We start from the raw sequence: 22,623 nt of genomic DNA, 5'->3' as shown, positions 1-22,623 counted from the left end.
TCATAAACGTTGTTCATTACAATACAAGAAGAAATATATCAAAAAGATGGTGGGTCAGTGAGCCGAGCAGCATCGGTTGGCTGGACCTCCTCGGGTGCGGGAGGGGTATCACCAGTTGCGTCCGGGGGGGTGCTCGCCTCGCCAACATCAGCAGGGACTGCACGAGGAGGAGAGTTACCCTCCTCAATCACGATCGGCTCTAACCCCTCGGCATCTTCCTTGGCCGCCTCCTCGTCCATATGTTGAGCAACACCAGCTGCAAGGTCATCCATCTTCAGATCAGGGTGTTGCTTCCCGAGGACGGCCATGATACAACGATACGAATGCCGAAGTCCCTGGTCGTACTGGTTGTCGGCCTCCCTCTCCAAGTTCTCTACATGAGCTCGGTGGGAATCGCGGAGAGATTCGAGCTGAGCCTCATACATAGCCCTCTGCCCTTGGAGGTCCTCCTTAACCTTGGTCAGCTCCTCCTCGAGTGTAATGGCTTTTGCTTGAGCAAGGGACTCTTGCTCTATCAGCTTGAGGTTCTCAACGTTTAGCTCCCCCGCCTTTTTCTCGGCAACGTCAGCTCTGGTCGTCGCCGATTGAATGTCCTCCTTCATCTTCCTGTCGTAACGGCCAACCTTGGCCTTATAGTAGGTGGCCATGCAGCTGAGATGGAAAGCACTGTACTGCATGGCTCCCACCAGCTCGCCCAGGGTACAACCGTCAAAGCCCTCCAGGTCCTTCTTGCTCACGAGTTTAGACAACTCATTGAGATAGGGAACCAAGTGTTCTGGTCGGCTGTCGGGTAAGCGGGACCGAGGCACAACAGGTGGAGAAGAGGAAGCAGGATCAGTGGCCGCTCTACTGGATTCCCCGACTCTAGCAGAGGCAAGAGGGAGAGCCTGCAAGGGAGGAACCTGCTGCACGATGTTCTTTCGCTTCGCAGCGGGAGCATCTTTGTCCTGGTCCCTATCGGTTGTTGGAGGCCGAGAGCGTTTCCTGGTCAGAGCTCCAATCACTGCGTCCTCCATCTTATGGCCAGGAAGTATCAACCGAGACTCGAGGAAGTTGTATGTAGATAGCAGTTCTCGGCTCGAGCAGGAATTGGCCAATACAGCCTCGACCCGTTTAAGCAGACCAGGTCGGAGCGGGAAGTGAACACCCCAGGAAACTACAGCACAAACAGACACTTGGTTAGAGACAAACCAATACAGCAGGAACAATTATGGATACAAGACATCTAAAGCGAGCAGGCAACCTGGGACCGTGAAACGGGGTGGGACGCGACAATCCTTCCCGTCTATTTGTGCAACTTGACCCCAGGGACCCCCAGCAAAAAAGAATTTCCTCTTCCAAGTCCCACCACCACCAGTTGGAAGATCAGTTATGGGTTTCCTGCTCTTGGTACCAGATTGGAAGTAGTACCAGCCGGCATCTTTAGGGCTGCTCTTCAGCTGGTACAGATGCTTCACCTCATCAACCGTGGGCTCGCTTTGGCAACATCTGTCCCACAATATGAACAGACCAGAGAGCACTCTCCACCCGTTGGGGTTCAGCTGACCAGGAGCCAGATTTAGCCCGTTAAGTATCCGGGCAAAGTAAGGCTGCAAAGGACACCTCAGCCCATACTTAAAGCTCTCCAGATACAGGGTAACGTATCCCCTGGGAGGCCGGCTAGGTGTATCCTTTTTTCCTGGGATCCTAAGAGGTATCTCACCAGGAATACTATACCTAAGTCGGAGGTCATTGAGCTCGTCAAACGTGGTCGTACACGACATGTAGTCAATGGCATAATCACGCGACAAGGCTCTACCCCCTACTGTACCCCGTTCTTCTGGCCGTGATGCTCCTGATGGGGACGCCTCACTAGAATCATCCCCTTGACCCTCACTCAAAGTGTTCTCCGATCCAAAAGACCCTTCTTCATCGCTACTGTCGCTCGAGGAGGTTGTTTGGGGAGACATCCTCCTAGCGCTAGTACCAACACTAGACCTAATGGGCTCTAAGGGGATCCCGGGATCAAAAGCAAAATCAGCGGGCAGACTAGGCAAAAAACCTAGTTCGTCGTCACCAACCTCAACGACCTTCTCCTTACCCTTCGACATATCCTAAGTTCTAACCAAAACACCACCGCCAACTACAACCTCAAGCAAAGCAGAGAGAAAGGAGATTACCTACAACTAACCGATACCAAAAAAAAAAAAAAAATAGAAAAAATACCTGAAGCAGGGACTCGGTCAGAGAGAGACAGGGATGACAGCTTTGGCGCCGAGGTTCATTCGCCGGAGAGACAAGAATGGAGAAAATGACGAGTTCGTGTTTGAAGATTTTGGGTTTCCTTACTGAGAAGCAAACTCTTGGGCTGCCAGCATTTAATGACGCATATTCCGAGAATCCCGTAACCGTCGGTTTGAAATTCAAATGGAGGGGGGGATTTCTGCCACGTCACCTCGTCCGCAATTAAATGCGACATGACTCCTGGCAGCCTTTTCCAAACCCACGCGAGCGAGTACTATCGAGTTTCTACTGCTGGTCCACTACATTACCCAACACCAGAAACTGGGGGACCGGTGTTTGGGAGGGATACTGTTTGGGACAAATGCGTCGAAGGGACCAGGAATGACGAGCAGACATCTGATGGCGGAGTTCTGCGCACCGGTGTTTTCCGTTAAAGCCTGGCGCGTGGAAGAACAGGAGCAGAAACATCCTGCTCGTCCACGATGTTGTCGTCCGCGAGGCCAATTCCTATAAAAGGCATGAGGCCATTCCGGCTAGAGACCGAGAGGCGAGGAGACCCGGTCGACGGCAGTTGGCAAGACGCGCTCTCCAGCACGAGAACCTAGGCACAACAGCCACGCTTTCCCCAGAACCGCGACGTAACACGCAAGATCTCACGGAGCCATGACAGCCACACTTTCCCCAGAACCGTGGCGTAACACGCAAGGTCTCACAGAGCCGTGGCAGCCACGCTTTCCCCTGAACCGTGGCGTAACACGCTAGATCCCATGTTTTGCCCATAACGCAGCAGTTGGAGTCCCATACCGTCTCGAAAAGAGCGGAAGACTGAGATTCAGAGGAAGCCTATAAAAAGGTAGCCAACGAAGGTAAAAGGGTTAGCATTTTTAAGATAAAAGAGAAAACCACAAAAAAGCCATAAGACCTGTGGCAAGCGTTCCCCGAACCTTCATATCTGACTTGAGCGTCGGAGGGTTTGCGCCGGGAGAACAACCGGCGTACTCTGACTTGTCTGTGTGTGCAGGGACATCCGGAGAAGAAGCATTACTAGGAGACCTCCTGGTCGTGGTAGAGTTGATCGAGCAGGGATCCTGGTCGTAGAACGAGGAGAACCGGAATCTCGCATCAACAATAGGGTATGAGATTTTTGTAGTCAAAGTAAAACTCATCATTTAAACAATTAAGTTCACATATTAGAAGTTAATAATTATGTTCAAATGTTCCAAACTAAAATTTGGACATTCGCATTGACTTAGTTCGCTCTAGTGCATGTCACATGACATTAATTTAATTGGTCTGCGTATGAAGACGTTTTCATCACAAATTTTATGCTTTGGATTTCAAAATTTAACCCATAAATAATAAATTTTAGTATTTTATGCTGTAAAATATCTGTGAGTGAGCAAATTAAAGAAAATAAGATACGTACAAGTGAAGCGGGGCTACAAGGGCTTACTAGACAACAAAATTTATATTATGGGCGACAAAAATCTCATACTTGAGGACGTTAGGGGAGTTGAATTCCAAGTACCAAAAAAGCTTGATTCACGTGCTAAGGGTAGTTATTTCTCACTATCTTTACTTATTCACTAACTTTTCAGTTGATGTAATGTAAGAGGCAGAGCAAATTGCGTCCCTGAAAAGTCTAGCCGCACAGCAACTTGTAAATAGCACCAGTTGATCAAGAAAAGACATCGTGGAGTAGTGTAATAATCAAGCCCTTTCAATTATTTTTTGCAATTTCTTTTCGTAGAAGTGTTAGGTTAGCTTGTTGATTTAGGGGTGGCTGGATCTGTAAGGAATATGCTGCACTCCTCCAAACATGGGTCACGTGGAATTAGATTTCGGGTCTCGTCTGTAACATATGTAAGTGTTTAATTCGTTTGACGTTGATAGAATTTAGCACTTTCTGTTAACCCCATCTCTATTATATATATAATTTATAGCAGCCACTATTATTTATTACAAGCCATTTAAATTATGATTTTACACGTGGGTATAAAGAGATTTTCGTCCTGTTTATCTTAATTAGTGGTATGACTTAAAATATATCACTTTTTTTTTTCTATTTTAAATAACATATATCGCTAATTAATCGCATCTTGGAATTTCTCTGAAGGTAGGTATGAAGAGAAGGGAGAACTACTAGTACTGGTAGAGATAAGATTCAAGTTTGGCCTTAATTTGCTTAAAATATTAAAGTATGAGTATGATAAGATGCTTGGAGACGGCAAATCATGCATACGTTAGGAACCAAAAAATCTGGTAACTTGCCGTCAAATCGTCAATTTGTCACCCAAATTATAGGGAGAGAAAAAAAAGAAAAAGGAGGTGTCGGTTCATGCATTAGACTACGCACTGAAGAGTGAACAGAGAAGCCTTTCGGGTAAGGCCAGGGGTGAAGCACCGTGTGTGGTCAATTGCTTGACGGTTCAAAATCAAAGTAGTGGCTACTGGCTAGCAGTAGCAGCAAGCCATCAAAGTCCAAATGAAACCCACCGCACGAAGGAATTAAACCCGCACGCAGCCATTTCTTTTGGGGGTCCCGCCCCGAAAAATGGCTTACGCATCGGCTCATGTGAGCTTCAGAGGTTCTAAGTGGTGACCCAGTACCACTTGCCAGCCATATTTGATTTTTGACCCCTCATGAACTGGCCTTCGTTGATTTCACATTTGCTACAATACAAACCGATTCTCTGCAGGCTTTCGGCTGCATTTTTATATTGGGTTGAGTTTCGGTTCAGATTTGATCAGATTTCCCAATCGGGCCCCATATCTGCGATGATGCAACAATGTGAGGATTTGGGTCCACTTAATAGATTTTGATCCACCAATCATGCTCACACAATTTTTTATAAAATCTTTTATGTGAAGAACCCCACTTGACTAAATTATTGCAGCCATTTGTGGATTGCTAGGATTAGATGGTTTTACGGACGAACCATTCCAATTAGCGAAAGAGCGGGGCTTGTTCACTTTTTGGCACATTTAAAAGGCAACTAATAAAATATTCAAATTGGTCGTCATCTATGAATGCTTAATTGAACCTGGATATTGGAGTTGACCCCAAACAAAAAGATTCAATGAAGCGAATCTGGATGCGGATAATTTCGGTCAATTGGTTTTCATTCTCTGTTATTTCCATGAAAGTAGAAGTGGCGGCAGGTGCCCTACAGAAATAACTTTGTGTATTATTTTTCTTTGCCAGATGATATGCCGCCTAGAAAATTATGCATCACACATAGGCGCGGTGACATGCAGTGTTACTGGAAGAAAACTTTGTATTTACCCGAATATATATGTGGATTTAGATTGAGTATTGCTATAATTTTCGTAATGATCTCTTTCAAGACAACATAGTCATCGGAGAAGAATATATTCAAATAACTATATCTTAATCATTAGACATAGATATAAATACCTACCTTGTATAAAATTAATAAAAGAACAACACAATTACAGAATTAGAATCAATACCGAATCTAAACTTAAAAGGGTGTTATTGAATTATTTTTAGGATAATTAGAATAATTGAATGGCATACGTTAGACCCACTACGGGCAGCTACTTGTGGTTGGGATTTGGCACTCTTGTGCTAATAATATGGACCCACCAAGTGTCTTAATGATTTAATGAATAGACAAAAAGTATCACTAATTGACCTCCATCATCACCCACCCGATTAAAACTCATGAACCGACGGAGTTTAATTTTAATTACAATGATGAAAACTTCAGAATTCACGATCGAGGATGTGGTGAAGCCAACAGAGAAGAGACGTGAACACTTTTAATTGGGTCAAATTGGACTGAGACTGACAAGTAACGTAACTGAACTCAATCCTTTGGGTTTGCTTTCTAATCCGTGGGCTCGGTCCTCAAACTTAACCTGGCCCAATCTACCGTCTTGTTTGGAAACTAAATGAAGTAAATAACTTATGCAGCCTCAAGAATTAATTTATGTGATAATAAATCGTAAATTATGAAATTTTTTTGCAAAGCATTAAAATAGATCTGAAGATAATATAATACTCATGATAAAATTAAAAAAAAAAATTCATTGCTTTGTTTGTATTTGTACAGAGAAAATGTGACAATTTTTAATACGAACATGCATTTGCCTCTCTCTTGTCTAGTGCTAGAATTTATGCTGGTGCTCCCATAGTCAAATGTGACCAAATGTGACATATTGGAGTTTTTAACGAATATTTTGCATGCAATATTTAGGAAATTTTCCCCAATTGTAACTTTTTCTTTTATAACTTATATTTTAATTTAATCAGGGTAAATAGTAAAATGCTCAAAAAAAATAAAATTAACACGATTATAACTTATAACCGCAGGGTGTAGACTTATCTTAAAACATGAAAGAAGTTTTGCAGGGATTATGCTCCTTTTCCCATCTTAATGTCATTTCTCATTCACTATTATCCATTAAAATTGATGTTTCAAAAATTAATTTAAATACTTCCTTAATGGGATTTCAGAGCACCTTGCATATGTTGTATTTGGGATCGAGGTATTGTAACTTTTTAAGTTATAATTGTTGCAAAAAAAAAAAAATGGAACTATAAAATAAAAATTAATAATATACAATAAATATAAATTTTAAATAATAATTTTGACAAAATTATAAAAAATTATAAATATTTCCCCAATAGAATTTTGGAGCATGTTCCATAGTCACTTGATGAGAAAATCTCAAAATCTTTAGATCCAGATCAAGAGTACCATCGACATCGGGTGCGTCAATCATAAAACAATCGAACAATATTTTACCGTGCTGATGTATTAATTCCGGAATGGATTCGATCCCCTCCTGTTCTAATTTTTCTTAAAGCTTAGAAGATCCAATGACATGTGGCAACTATATTATTGTGTGGTTGAAATTTATTTTTCAAATACATCTTTATATCGTCACTAAACTTATCCTTATTACTGCTAAATTTCGGTTTTCTCCATCCTAAATTTCCTTTCTAACACAGCACGTTATCTATTAAGTTTTCACACAGTCCCCCCCCCCCCCCCCCGCGGTAGCTCCTTGAAAAGCCCGGCCCAGACCCTTTAAAAGCCCATCCAAATTCAGTGGGCCGGGCCTGACTTTTCAAATAATTTTAAAATAAAATTTAATATAATAAAAAAATTAAATTGACGATAATTATCTAATACATAATAAAATAATAGTTAATTACACAAAATATTAGTAAGACAATATAATAAATCACATATATTAATATAATATTTTGAGTTTTTAATTTGATTTATATTTTTTTCAACCCATATCCATTTCTATGGGCCTAAATCAGTCGGTCTAAATTTTTTTACCAACCCTATTATTAACTGATGTAGATAAGTAACTAAGAGATAAAGGGTTAAAGGACCTGCGATTTTACACTGTTGTTATCAAACTGTTGTTGTTGTTGTTGCGAGAGACAGGAATTGTGTATACAAAAGGAAAGAAGATATTACTCTCTCCTGTTTTCGTATGTTTACTTTGTTTTTAAGGGCAAAAGTGTCTTATTACTAAATTGGTTGATGCAATTGTAAACAAATTAATTCTCTGAAGGGAAAAATCTTATGTTTGTGGATTTGGCGCCAAGAGGATTCAAGCGTCCCCCTGTCTGTTTCAACTTTCAAGGGGCAACGGTGTGTGCATTATGATACTTTTGTTATGGTCAACTAACGGTCACCCAAAAAATCAACTGACGGCAGGAGATTTCACTAATTAAAAAATTAATCTTGGCCACCCAACTGCAAATATGCCAAACCTCAGGGTAAGAAATTAAAAATACAAAACTATAGATGAATGTTGCAGTCCGGAGTAGGATAATATCTGCGATGTGATATAAAAAAGACGGGTGTTGGTTGGGTAATTTGGAAGAAATATTGAAGCCAATTAATTATGGCAATGCTTTTACCTCTGAGGTAAAAATGTAAACGTAATGTGCACAAGAAGATCATCAATCATATCAATAGATTCACCGTGCATTTTTAATAATCAAGATCAGGTAAGAACAAACAAAAAAGGGGACAGAGGAACACAAGTATTACATACAGGATCAACAATCTGTCTCTAAGGTTTCAAGTACAGCGATATCTTCAAAAAAAACCATGTTGAGGATTTAGATTACAAATTTATAGACGCCACCGTAGCGAAGCGACCAATCATGCATCAAGCACTAAAGTGATTATTAAACCTTTTTTTTTTTTTGTTTAAATTTTATGGTGGATGATCCCTGAACTTCTAAAACGTTCGCAACACAATCACTTTTGAAATACAACTACCAAGTGAAACATCAAAATCAAACCTCTTCCAAGAATAGTGTATGTTACGGTATGAACCACCAAATTGGTCATTGAATTGAGTAAAATGATTCTAAAAATTAACCATATTAATAATAATTAGGAAAAAAAAAAACATGTAGAAGAAATTCAGCACACATAATAGCGATTAAGCTCATAAACACAAATAACACAGTGATCAACACATGTAGGAGATAAAACAACAAAACACACGTACCCAAACACAAGCTATAACAAACTAATAAACAAAATAATGATTGAAATGAAAAAAAAAAAAGAAAAAAAAAAGGGAAAACAGGAACAGGTAGATTTGAGATAATTAAGGAATTGAAGCTCATCTATCTCCTGCAACGGGTGATGACAGAGCAGCCTCTGGTGTAAGGGTGGACTGGACCCCGAGCCTTGTAACAGTTTGGAGTGTAATAAGACCTGCCAGAGCGTGGAGGGCACGGGATTCTGTTTGCGGAGAGGGCCCCATACGAAATGTAGTACTTCATTCTCTGCCAGAACAGCGATCTCCGACCACCTTCGCCTTCAGGCCCTTCACCTTCCTCTTCATCAAAAGACATTGACAACATTGGCCATTCGAGCGCGTCACTCATCAACTCCAACCTTGATTCATCAACCGCTACCTGAGCCTCGACATGCAGCAGGTTCATTGAAATCATGTGCATCAACATCAAGCCAAATCCAAATTTGAGAAGCTTCACAGTCGCTGGTGCGAGAGCCATGGATTGGATACCCTCACTCCCTCCTACTTACCAGTTACCACACACAAGACACTAATTACTAAAAGTGAGGCGGGAACCGTTCGCAAAACAACTATGCAGGCAATCACATGATGATGGGCCTGGACTTGTTACGTTGGGAGGTGATTGGGTTACAGCTGTGTTTAATCAATGCACCACTTACCGCGTGCCTCGATTTCGGGTTCAGCTTTTTGTAATCAGCTGTGCCAGGGTTCACGGGAATTCAATGCTTCCGGGGTTCCTGTCTCGTCCGATCTTTCGATGATTTCGACAGATTCGCTATTTGAGGGAATCGATGAGATCTAAGCGGTTGAGTCCTGAGTGAGCGCGATACAGGTTTGAATGTGATGGTTGATGTAATTAAATAGGCAACTGGCAAGGCCTTTTTGTTTATGAGTCCTGGTCACTGTTGTTAATTTGTTACAAGAGGCAGTTGGGGAGTAAGACAGCACATGGTTGCATGTCAGAATCAGGACGGTGGGTCCTAAAGGCCGAGCCTGGTCGGGCGTGTTATTATTGAATTGGGCCGCACTGCACACTACACAGTCCTCTATTCTTTATGAGTGAACCTACTATTTACGCCTCTCATGTGTCCCCCACGGAACCCCCTTTTCACTTATATTTACTTCGATTTTTTTTTCCCGAACTTATTACTTTGATTATAAAAATACCCTTTTTAATAAACTCTCCTATTGCTCAAAATAATTATAATAAAAATAAAATCAGAACTCCTGATTTATGATTATGTCTTTTTTTTTTTTATAACAATTCTCACTCTCTTGAAATCCACTGTACAGTCTCCTATTAATTTTCTTCAGAACCTTGCTGCTTACTCTTCACATTAAAAAGTCTTTTTTTATTGATAACTTTCTGAATGACAATCATTAACTTAATTTAACATGTTTAAAAATTATAACTTGAAAGTAGTTTCAAGTATAGAAATAATTAATTTCGATTCGAAAAAAATTTAAAAGAACTTAAATGCATGAATAGTCACGAGTCAACTTGTAAAGAAAGAAGAGAGAGACTTGTGAATGGGGCATTAAAAATGCAAGTATATTATCTTTCCTTGACGCCATTCTGAAAGGAGGTATGCAAAAATTTCGAAAATATTACCTTGTTAAGCTTTACATAAGTGTGGAAGGGGTGATGTTGAAAATATGAAAATATTTTCCTTTTTAAGCCGTATATAATATAAGTGCGGATGGGGTATGCAAAGATATGTGAATGGGTTATGAAAATATTGTCCGTTTGTGGTCTCACCGTCTGATCCAACGGAGTAGTTTTAATGGTGTGCATATTTGGTCATTAACACTACAGCCCCTATTATTTTCTGAAAATTGACGTAGTATGAGCAATATGGCTAATTTTCATTTTTTGTCTGAGTTAGTGGATTCCCTCCTTCATACATTCTAATTTGTACAATCAACTATTCAACTTGATTTCTATTCAACTTAATTTGAAATCTCACATACAAACATACATCAAAGGAAAAAACATATATAACAAAATAGATTTAAATGTTAAACAAAGTAAATTGGTCCAGTTTAAAAAGGGCAGTAGAAAATCTAACATTTCACATTCTCCACTTTCTATTTCCAACCATCACAATCACAATGAATTTCCGCTGATACATTAATACAAGGGCAAACCACCTAATATCCAATCTCTTTAAAAATTTCACCAAAATCCCACCTCAAATTTATCTCTTATTTTCAAACCCAATGGGGTTACTCAGCTCACCACTATACGCTCCATGTCCAATCCCAAATCTAAATCAATCACTATTGAATATTCATAAAATAACAATTGAAAAATAAAAAATATTAGTAACGAAGGAAGAGGAGGAAAAAAAATAAGAAAAATAAGTAAAAATAAATAAAGAAACATGTTGCTCCGGGAGTATGTTACGCCCCAAGCAACATAATTTTGTCAGTGAAAATATATGTATAATAGTTTTATTGTTAAGGCCGTACATAAGTGTTGGATCAGGCATTCAAAGATTTTGTACAAATCCATTGGCCGCATATATAAGTGTGGATACTGGGTAGAGGGTCCGCTACAAAAATTTTGCTATTTCCTTTAGTAGGCCTAATTTAAGCAGGGCCATATGTAAGGGTGGATAGGGGCTGCTATAATTTTGTTAGAGTTGGACTATTCGCACCCCTCTAATTTTGTTTATGAAACCCCTTTGTCAGTCCTATTTATTTATTTTCGAGAATGTTCTCTCTTTTTTTTTCCAACCACTCTTTTAAATTTTTATTTAATTTTTTTGTTGTTAAAACTCAAAGTAATATTGTGCTATCTTTTAGTTTTTTTACAATCTTATTTTTATGCTATGCACAAATTAAAAAAATTTCTTAGTGAGGAATTTTTGAATGCTATAATTGGCTTAAACTACAAATATTTCAAATTATAATTTAAAAGCAATCTCAAGTGTAAAAATATTTAATTAGATAGGAAGTAACATGAAGAAAAAAAAGGATCGATTATGAATGTAAGTTCACGTGTTACTTGAAAGTTCATGTATTACTTGATTTTATTAGTTAAATTTGTCGAATCTTTTAAAGTTGAGTTAAGATTATACAGATTCGGCTATTTGGAAGATCTGCCCACAATCCACAAAGATTTTATTCGCATTCAGATACAAAAATACCATTGCGGACTCATATACACAAATATTCAGATCTTAATTTTTAGCCCAAAATTGAAGGATATAGCACACCGATTTTAGACTTTTAAAGGAGGAATTAGAATTTTGAGCCATTGTTTTGCAAAGTTTCGACCTCTAAAATAAGTTCCACAAAAATTTTGGTCTTTTTATTTGAAAAAACAAAGAAAATCCTAAATAAATTAGGAGAGCCTTTCGGAATGGAATGAAACGTTTAAGAGGGCTCTTTACCAAAATATTCTTTAGGTTGTAATGAGCCTCTAAAACAGTTTATAAAAATGGTAGTGGTAAGAATCTCAAGTTAAATACTATTATATATTTACCTTTGGTGCTGGGATCTTGAAAATAATTTACCTTTAAGAAAAAGCTCCTTAAGAGCGACAGAGTGAGATACAGCCCTAAACATGTTATGATGTGGGTATAAATTCTCTAACAGTGTATGAAATTTTTAACAAGTGGGAATATAGCAAGCAATTGAGGCTTCACTCGTACTTCTTGAGCGTGACAATAATAAATATTGGGATTAATTCTTTAGCTGATGCAAAAGAAGATTGCGGCCGGACGGGACGTACACACACGATCATAAAAATTAAAATGAATTAATCTTTTACTTGGAGGGAGGAAATCTTATCCCATGTACCCTTTGCCCTTTGGAATAAAAAGTTGGGTAAACTATAATTAATAATGCCGGGGACTTGGGAACATCCGAACTTGTTTATCTCTTTTCATTAGCCTTCAAAATGAAGCTTATTTGGCTATTTTTATTTTACTGGCTTTGGCTATTTTATTTTGTTGGCTGAAAAAAGTTAAGCCTATATTTTAACATGAAAGAGATTGATATTGCATGTAAGTTAGATATTATTGGATATTTCTTTTTAAGTTAGCTTAATTCTCTGAGTTTACTAAACATGATTATTATAATTAATATTATGATGAGCAATGTTAGGTGACAATCATTCGTTAGATGGTGATTAAGTCATTTTACAAGATATGAAATGTATCATCCAATAAATGAGTGATATATAACATTGAGATTCAAGTTGGGATTCTGATCCCTAACATTATTCATTATTGATATAATAAGTTTTGAAGAGTTTGAAAATGGATGAAATATCAATTGGCTTAATTAGATTTAAATCTGCCATTAAGTGTAGTTTTAATGACAAAAAGGGGTTTTATTAGATCAATGAATGGGTGTTAAAGCACTACTATTGTTTATTCATTGTCAATAATATAATTGTGATGGTATTTCCGCCCCACCTTTTGTTCTATCGCCCACAATTTCGGTTTAATCAGAATATTATTTTCAACGCAGTGGATTGTATTTATAGAAGATGTGGGTGGGGGTGGGGGAAATCAGCACCCGATAATATATAAGCAATGGAAAAGTCCAAACAAACACAAAATGGCTTCTTCTTTGTGAACCACAGAGCCAGTGCCGAGGAGAGGGAAACAAATTTTGTGAATTGTGACTCATAATTGAGACTAAAGAGAGATCACAGATGCCTACGTAGCCAATCAACGCCCATAAATTTTGTGATTCATAAATCATAAACCAGAGTTAGAGATCAGTGATGCCCAGACGTAGCGAATCGACAATCAACCCAAGCCCATTATAAAAAAGTTTAACCTGCGATCCAACTCTCGATGGCCCTATTTCTAGTAATTTAAATTCGATCGCACACCCAGTGGGACTCGAACCCACAATCGCCTGATTAGAAGTCAGACGCCTTATCCATTAGGCCATGGGTGCTTTGTGGTCTCTTACTGGCGTGTGGATCTTATAAACTCAGTAAAAGAATTTATGTAAACGCTTGGGGACGGCGGTCAAGTTGTCGAGTTGATGCTCTAGCTAGGACTAGATAAATGAATGGAGGTATAAGCCTTTCTTTTTTACTTTGTTTTCATTTTTCTTTCTCTACGGTGAGCATCTTTTTTTTAAAAATAAAAAATAAAAAAATTAGTGTAGTACAATATAAAGTAGGAAAAAGTTGCTTGTATCATTTTCTTTCTAGAACCCAACTATGAATCTAAGTAGGACAATCCGATTCTCGTCTTGATGTTTTTCCCCATTTGAATAATCAACATCAAGTAGTGGTTTTAGGCTTTAGTTTTCTGTCTGCTACTAATATATATATATATATATAAAAGGGGGACGGTCGGTCAGTCATGTACTCATGTCGTGTTTTAATTAATTTTTCTAGAACAATCTTGTGTTTATTGAATTGGACCCTGAAATTCAGAAGCTATTGCACATAAATGCTAACGCTTTCATGCTTATCAGCACCATAGCGCATTCATAAGGATTCATTCATTAGTCATGACAACTGGTTTGATAAACTCAATCATGGCTCACTGTCACCAATCTCATTCTCATCTCTCTGCGGTCCATTTTCTGGTTAATCTGTTTTAATTATTTTTTAGATTCCTCTTCTACCCCCCCCCCCGCCCCCAAAAAAAAGGCCAAAAATAAATAAATAAATAAATAAAAAGAAATTGGCACAGAAAACGTCCCGTATTACTACTACGATCAAATTAACTCAAATACACGAAGCTGCACTGCCGCAGCCCATGTTGTTTTCGCCATTGCAGTAATTAAAGGAATTTTGTTGCGTGTCAAAATCAAATTAGTATGTGTGTGTGTGTGTACACACACACACAAACTCTTCTTCTACGTAGGAGTTTCATGGAAAGTGCACCGCCTATGAGGAAGCTACTGTTATTTACCGTCTAACAAAGAGGGTGGCGAATTAAAGCTTTAATTAACGTATGTTCCTCTTATTTTTTGAAATTTTGAAAGGTACTGTTGGTAGATAATGACTATTGTCCCTCTTCAATTCTAAGTTGCATTATGAAATCAATGATTCATTTTGGGTGAAGGATATCATGGAAAAAGAGAAAAGAACACCACTTTCTGAGCTGAGTAATACTGTAATTGTCTGCTCATTTTACGTTGCTTTCTTAAATATACGAGATATCTATATATCAGTTCTTGTTCCTGTGATCAATTGGGTCTCTGAAACTGAGGCAGGAGAAGAACTATGTTCATTGACTCAGTATTAATATATACTGTTCAATTATAGGAAAATTAAAAAAAAAAAAAGATTTCATATTACACAGCAAATTAAATCAATTGGGTCTCTTTTCTGGATCCTTTGCTTTCCAGCTGAACTTGTCCATAAGAAAAGAACATGTTCTTTTATATATATTTAGTTTTCAAAATGGATTAACCCTTGTGGGATGGCTGCTATTTTGCCAGAACTTTATTTTCAACTTTATTATTATTATTATTATTATTATTTCAATTTAAGTACTTATCATTCATATATATAAATTGCCACTTTGCAACACACACACACGTTGATGCAAACTGAAAAGCAGTGACCAATTATCAACTAAGTTATTTTCCACAGAAGAAATTCACCAGTACTAGAAGACTGAGCAGATGTGTACGTACTTGCAGTGGGGAGGTTATCAGCCTTACAGTCATCTCCTGATCCTTATTGAAAAGTGTGCCAAAGGGAGCAATATTGAAACCGAGTAGGCAGTAGCAGTATATCATCAGGATATAGCAGAAGCTTGGATAATTTAAATGCAGTAAAATATACATAATAAGTGGCTGTAGGTCCCCATCAATGACTTTAGTTATTTAGCCCTGGTTCACATGTCACTGTCCATTAAGCACTGTAAAATTAAGTCTCTTTTTACACACTGACATTTCAGAAAAATCAATCACCGGCAGGCGGCAGCCGGTAGTGAGTGTTGCTTTCATCAATTTGTGCGAAATCTGTTTTCTAGTAATATTTGAATGGCTGGCGATCGATTGTTTGAACATCTGAACTGAAGATTTATATGCATGTGCCATGTGTGATGCATCTGAAGGGTGGTTAATTTTGTTACTTTGAGAGAGACTCAGCTGAAACATTTAAAATTAGAAAAATAGAGGGAGGTTTTATTATGTATCTGACAAATGTCATGTGATTGTGGGGTTTCATGGTTATTTATTGATTCGTCTTCCTCTTTTAAGAGAGTGGAATTTTAGGGGAAATGCAAGGGCTAACGCCCATTAATCCCTTCTTCTCCGATGGGTCAAGGAGGAGAGTGGTTCATGCACCTTGTTTAAGAAATCAAAATATATCCATCTGTTCCATCTTAGCCCTTCAATTTTGTGGACCCAAATCTCATGATGGATCGATGGATTTTTGATCTCTCATCTCGTGCATCTATTGCTTTGACATTTCATTTTCAGTTTTAGATTACAGATCTAATGGTTAATATGTTTCTGAATTCTGATTGGAGGTAGCCCCACATAATGGGCGGTCACTATCAGAAAATCATAAATGAATTTTGAGACTATTCGATCAGTTTCTGCATGAATAAAATATTTATCACAAGTTGCTATATAAAGCTAGCGTTCCACTCTTCCAGCAAGCTTGGTGTATTGTTGTCACTTTTAATCAACTTTTATTTTTCCTTATCTCTCTGCGCGCATAATCTGATAAAAAAAAAAACAAAATTCCATAATTCATCTTTCAGCTCCCCCATCCCTCTGTCACTGATCAGTATCTCTCCCACTTCTCCATCTCTCCCTCTGCTATACACACGAATACGTTAAGAGATCAGTTTGAGAAGCAATGGATGTTGACATGATAAAAGCATCTCAACAAGCAGAAGATCATATGGACATGATGGCAGTCATAATGCAGATGGAAAAGCTTCCTGAATTCTGTGAGGCTTTTAACAATAACATTTCCCCCTTGCATCATGAAATCCATTTCTCCAATGCAAACACCAACAGCAATATCTCAACACAGCCCATATATCACAACCCTATTAATAATGTTTCTTCTCCTCCTCCTACATTTACAAATCCATCATCCTCTTTACCATTATTCATAAACACTACTACTCCAGTTCAGGAACCGATGACACCACCTCTTCATCAACCCAATAATGTAGTCACAGGAGGAAGACTCAAGACCTCATTGCCAAGTCCAAGTCCTTATCCACCGACATTAGAGAAAAGAAACTCAATGGCAGCTATGAGAGAGATGATCTTTCGTATAGCTGCTATGCAACCTATTCATATAGATCCAGAATCCATCAAGCCTCCAAAGAGAAGGAATGTGAAAATATCTAAGGACCCACAAAGCGTCGCGGCTAGGCATAGAAGGGAAATGATAAGCGAGAGGATAAGGATACTTCAGAGGATTGTGCCTGGAGGGACCAAAATGGACACAGCTTCAATGTTAGATGAGGCTATACATTACGTGAAGTTCTTGAAAAAGCAAGTGCACACTTTGGAACAAGCTGGGGCTCATAGGCCCATGGGTGGTGTTGGATTTCAGGGAGCGCCAATGGCCGGTGTGGCGTATCCGTCTTTGGTTAAAGCTTCTCATCAAATGGTGGACAATATCAATATGCAGATGTTTAGATAAGAGAATTAAAAAAATTAGGGTTAAATTAGAAGTTATTACATCCGTACGTGTATCAATTGGTAGTCTTATTGTGTTTTTATATTGGGTTTGTAAAGATCGAATGAACTAATGTTTTATTTCTCATTGTTAATGCATGTCACAAAGAAACGTAGTGTATGCTTTCTTGATCAAATGCTTAAATTTTCTCAGTCTCTCCACCATCAAAATAACAACCAAATTACCATTATCCGAATTTAACGTCCAAAAAGACATCATCAAAATTTTGAATTACATTAGCAAGTGCCAAGTAGATCTTTCGGCTATTAGTATCAACAAAAATTAACCTTATCCTTTCTACATTGTCAGCTAATGATTTTTATCTAATCAATTAAAGAATCAAACTGAAGTTAGATGCAAATTTTCCTTATGGTAAAGTGGAAATTGTTTACACTTTGCGTTAAGTCTGACGCAAAATAGAGGTGGCCAACTATTCCCTTAGGAATTATTTCATTGGGTGCAGAAGACAGTCACTATAGTAATTCTGATTTTCATTCGAAAAAACAATAAATTGTCCTATGAATGACCCAAAAATGAGGGAGGGGGTGAAAAATGTTACAACCATATGAAGTTATTGGGTTAATTAAAGATCTGCATAGGTGTAACATAATTTTTTCACTTTTGTGTCCGATTCTTTGGTTCAAATATACTCTCTTCAATGAAAGATATGGAAATATAATTTTTTTTATTAATTGAATACACACACTACGTACACAGACTCAAACCCAAGACATAAAGTCTTGATAAGGCATTCACCAACTTGCTGAGCTAGTCGTTATCTCAGATATGGGATTAGAAATTATTGACTGAAGTTTTTACTTTCTGCTACTCTTTGTCTTAGCCCAATTCCATTATGCTCGCCCTTTTTCACACGCATTGGGAGTCAGCAATTGCAAAATATATATAGTTCAAGCAATATGGATTTCGGTGCTTCGTTTCTTTTATATGGAGAATGATTACCATACTTTATTACTCTTGTTGATATTGGATATGTAGTTTAAGATTCAGCAGTCATCATATCTTTCATTAGCAAGACACATCCAAGGTACATAAAGTGTTTTTATCATTCTTGTGAAGTGATGCTAAGCAACCAAATGTTCATGGCCATCAATTTATCTTGTTTGTAGTAGTTGTAAAGAAATGAAAACAAAATTATTGCACTTATATTGTTCAATTATATATTTTGCATCTCAAGCCATATATCACCTAGTATTATTATGTGCTGGTATTAATTGATTAAATTATCAATCATTAATGTGCAAATTTTACAAACTTATCATTAAATAATGAGTAACACGATAAATATCAAATCAGTTGTAATGCAAACTACATATATATGAATCTCAACTATATATAATATGGGTTTATTGCAAAACAAAACTAGGAAGTTTAACATTTGAAAGAGATGAAATAGAATGATTTTTATAGAATATTTTGAATTAGATTACGGGAAACATGGAAGAATTAGGAGCATTGATAAACATCAGATTAAAACGACCAAGATAATTCAAGTGACGATCTTCGCCAGAATTGCTGAAGGATGTTGCAATAGCAAGATTTGAGATTAGAACTAGAAAGTGGGAGCTCCCCAAAGGGTATTTGATCATATATAATTTTCTATTTACTAAGTGATAGAAGTATACAACTAGCTAGAACAACTTTTCTTTTTTCTTCTTTTTATTATTGATTTGTGGTCTCCTTAACAATAAATGAGAAAGAAGATAAGAGGGTAGGTTGCCTCCCAAGGCAGGATCGAGTTATAGTAGTGTTGATGTCTTGAGTGTCATGCTTCACTAACGTCCATTATTCAATATTCATCAATAAATAAATGTACTCAAATAATTTCGAAAATGGGAATCAAAGAAATGCTAGAAAAATAGAAAATGATGAACCCGCATGAGCAAGAAGACCCATGTGAGATATCCCACTAAGGTCCCAACATCCCCACAATGTCTTTGATCATTAGAATTTTAGTGACATTTCCTTTCCTACGTCCCATCTTACAAATTCATTGTATCCCCGTTGCTTTCCTTTGCCCTCTAGTCTGACACATTCTATCTCTTTCCTTTTTTTAGGATAAGTTCTCATGTTCATTGTGACAGGACATAAAGCCTACACATTCATACAATTTTACTCTACGTATTTGATTCAATCACGCCAAATTAAAATCTTACACCCAGCCATTTGATTGAGCTTTTTCGGTGTCAATCTTATTTCCTGTCCAAAAAGGGGGGAAAAAAATCTGGAAGTGGTTATCCATTTATCATGATATTCGCAGCAAACTTTTTTTAAAAAGTAAATACTGCAAAGTTATTCTTGAAATATGCTCAGAAAATGCAATATTAATCGTCTTAGAGAGAGAGAGAGAGAGAGAGAGAGAGAGAGAAAATTGTTACCAGCGGTCAATGGAGTGGAGGTGCGCTATAAAGTTGGTGGAAGGGGGGGGGGTGACTATAAATGCAGATATGGTCAAAGGAGCTTCAAATGTATGTTTTTATTTATACAATATAATGAGAAGAAGATGAATAAAGACAATAAAATGGTTGGTTGGTTGGTTGGATTAGATTTTGGCAAGAGTGCATACTTTAAAGGGGGCAGGTGCAAGCTCCGGATCTATCAAAATTATTTCTTCAAATGTCCCATACGTAAGGTGAGATGAACTCAATTCTAATACGATCTCACACTAATAAAAAAATTGAAAATAAAAATAAAAATGCTACATACTATTTTCACTAATCGACTGACCATTCACTAATTTGAATTGAAGAGCTTCATTTCTGTTGGAATTTTCTATTTCTTTAAAATATCAATCAACATTCAGAACTAACACCCATCTTAGCTAAGGCTTGGTCGTTTGACGCTTTAATTAAATTAGATTTTTAATATTTTTTGTCAAATGATGGGTAAATTTTAAGCTATAAATAACCTATCACGTGAGTGACTTCGATTTTCACACTTTTTTTTATTAACAAATATTTTTTATTGCTTCTAAGTATTTCGATTAACAAGTCTTTTTTTTTATATAGAAGGATTAACAGGTCTTAAGCGTTCATATTTTTTATTTTTTGTAAGGCTTAAGCATTCGTGTCACTATAATTGTGTTTTTTTTTTTTTTGGGAGACATTAGCAGTGCAAATACACTTGGAAAATTCTATGAATTTTGACATGGATGATGCGATCGATCTTAATACTAGGCTCACAGGCCGATCCAACTAGCTCATCAGACATTGGAGGTGACTTATCCAATCAAGCCCAATGCCAAATCTATTGGGTCTCCATTATATATATAATTTTATCAGTGGGGGAAAATTTTAGGCAACCCCTCAGATGTTTTGACATATTTCAATCTACCCCCTAACGTTTTGAAATCCTCAACCAATTTCCAGCTAAATTTACCTGTTGACCCATAAAAGTACTATAACACACCTAATTAATATTAACACCCTAATTTGTATTAACTAATAAAATCTAATATATTAAAAAATAAAATGATAAAAATTAAAATTAAATAACTTCGTTTAACCTCCAATTAAAACCAAATTCAATCGCTAAATCTTTAGAATTTATGATTTAATTTCATAATCCACACAAATAAAACCTAATTTCTTAATTCTTATGTTGAGATCTAGTTCAAACACTGACAGCATGGCAGCAAGCCGCACAGAGTCACGCACACTTTAACCAATGTACTGAAACTTTATAATTAAGTTCAAATTAATGACCAAGCTAAGACTGCAATTGTGTGGATTGTTGAAGATGAAGCTGAACATGAGTCAACTCATTTTGATCAATTTAGCTCTTGAGTCTGTTGTTTCAATTGCACTGCCGTGATTACATTTTGTTGATGAGCTAGGAAATTCTAGGAGCTTCCGTCGAAGCACTATAAAAACACTAAGCTCAAATCATCTTCTATTCTGTAATTTTTGCCGAGATAATGAATTGCATCTTTCATCTTCTCTTGCTAAAATCTTCAAAATCTAACTTGGATGTCATAAAAGAGCAACTTTAAATAATTGTAATCCACTGTTTTTTGTCGGGATCAAACCACGAACAGACGACACAAGAAAACTGATAAAAAGGTGAAAAGTAATATCAAAGGCATACATATTCGCATGGCATGCACCGGCCATTGTGTTTGTTGGGACATCCTTATCCAAACTATTTTAAATCCTGCAGCTTCCTTGACATTTCTTAATAATTGCTCCTCCGTCTTCTCCCCATTTACAAAGAAAACGATGGGAACGTTCGTTTCAGATTAAATTACATTTTTTTTTTTCCAAAGAAGACTTTGACCGTATAAGGGAAGCTTTAGTGGTTAAACAAAAAATATGACGCATAATTGAGGAGGAAGGGACGAGTTGCCGTCAACACTTAAAAATTACACTTTTTTAATTTTTTTTTTAAAATAGGAAACAATAAATTCATGAGTTGCGGATCAGTTAGTGATTGTGAAATCACTAATCAAATCGGTAGTTTTTATGCACAATTAATTTTTATGTGCTGCTTGCAATATAAGATCATAACTTATAAGCATATAGACATAGTGGATAATAGCAGTATTCTTTTTTTTCCACATTTTTAAAATTAATTGATGCATTTTATTTTTTTTTACCAAATTCCATGAGACTTGAACTTAGGACTTAAGTCCTAGGGAGACGGCTCTTTATCATTGCAGCTAAATCTTAGCCTCGGATAATAGTGGTATTTAAAAGGCAGTGAATAATAGTATTCAAGATCTAACATAACAAAAGAAGAAAAAAATGGAGATAAAATAAAACTAACAATTATTAGTTTGTGTTTATTAAGAGGACAATCGAATTATGAAATTTGGTAAAAGCAATGTATCAATTAATGGTGATCAGTAATCGTGGAGTAGTACTGCACAGGTGAATTAAGGATAAAAGCTCATTTAGTCCCTATATTTTAAGATTAGTGTCCGTTTAGTCCCTATATTTTTAAAAATGCCTCGAAACATCCTTGCTGTTAAAGTATTGATACCCCTACAGTTACTTTTTATTTCTTTTAGTTTACTTTTATAATATTACCCTTTTATAATATTTTTTTTGTTTTGTGCTCCGCAACATTTTAAAATTTCCCTTTTTTTTTCTCTTTTTTATCCCATTTTCCTTTTTTCTTTTCGTATATTTATTCTCACTTTATTCTATATATTATCCTTATTTACCAATTTCTTTCTTTCTTTTTTTTCT

General features: G+C 37.0%; 3 protein-coding genes and 1 non-coding gene across 4 annotated transcripts; 1 reads left to right on the top strand and 3 right to left on the bottom strand.

Annotated features, from left to right (window-relative positions):
• LOC112096707 lies at nucleotides 1–2,903 on the bottom strand. The gene is made up of 2 exons (XM_024180062.1): nucleotides 2,206–2,903; nucleotides 1–1,156 (listed from the first exon to the last, which is right to left on the bottom strand). The coding sequence occupies exon 2, from the start codon at nucleotides 1,014–1,016 to the stop codon at nucleotides 39–41; it is 978 nt and encodes a 325-aa protein (XP_024035830.1). The 5' UTR covers nucleotides 1,017–1,156; nucleotides 2,206–2,903; the 3' UTR covers nucleotides 1–38.
• Nucleotides 2,904–8,860: 5,957 nt separating this feature from the next.
• On the bottom strand, nucleotides 8,861–9,253 carry LOC18036807 (protein RALF-like 34). The gene has a single exon (XM_006425845.2). The coding sequence runs from the start codon at nucleotides 9,251–9,253 to the stop codon at nucleotides 8,861–8,863; it is 393 nt and encodes a 130-aa protein (XP_006425908.1).
• Nucleotides 9,254–13,622: 4,369 nt separating this feature from the next.
• Nucleotides 13,623–13,695, bottom strand: TRNAR-UCU. The gene has a single exon. It is a non-coding gene; the product is annotated as a tRNA-Arg (tRNA).
• Nucleotides 13,696–16,555: 2,860 nt separating this feature from the next.
• Nucleotides 16,556–17,380, top strand: LOC18036803 (transcription factor HEC2). Its single transcript, XM_006425844.2, has one exon. It carries the CDS (start codon nucleotides 16,577–16,579, stop codon nucleotides 17,378–17,380), a length of 804 nt encoding a protein of 267 aa, XP_006425907.1. The 5' UTR covers nucleotides 16,556–16,576.
• Nucleotides 17,381–22,623: the final 5,243 nt, after the last annotated feature.

This window comes from Citrus clementina, unplaced genomic scaffold (assembly GCF_000493195.1).
Source record: "Citrus clementina cultivar Clemenules unplaced genomic scaffold, Citrus_clementina_v1.0 scaffold_7, whole genome shotgun sequence".
In the NCBI taxonomy this organism is placed as follows: Eukaryota; Viridiplantae; Streptophyta; class Magnoliopsida; order Sapindales; family Rutaceae; genus Citrus; species Citrus x clementina.
Note: the sequence above shows the minus strand (reverse complement) of the source record. Positions and strands in the feature narration are given on the sequence as shown.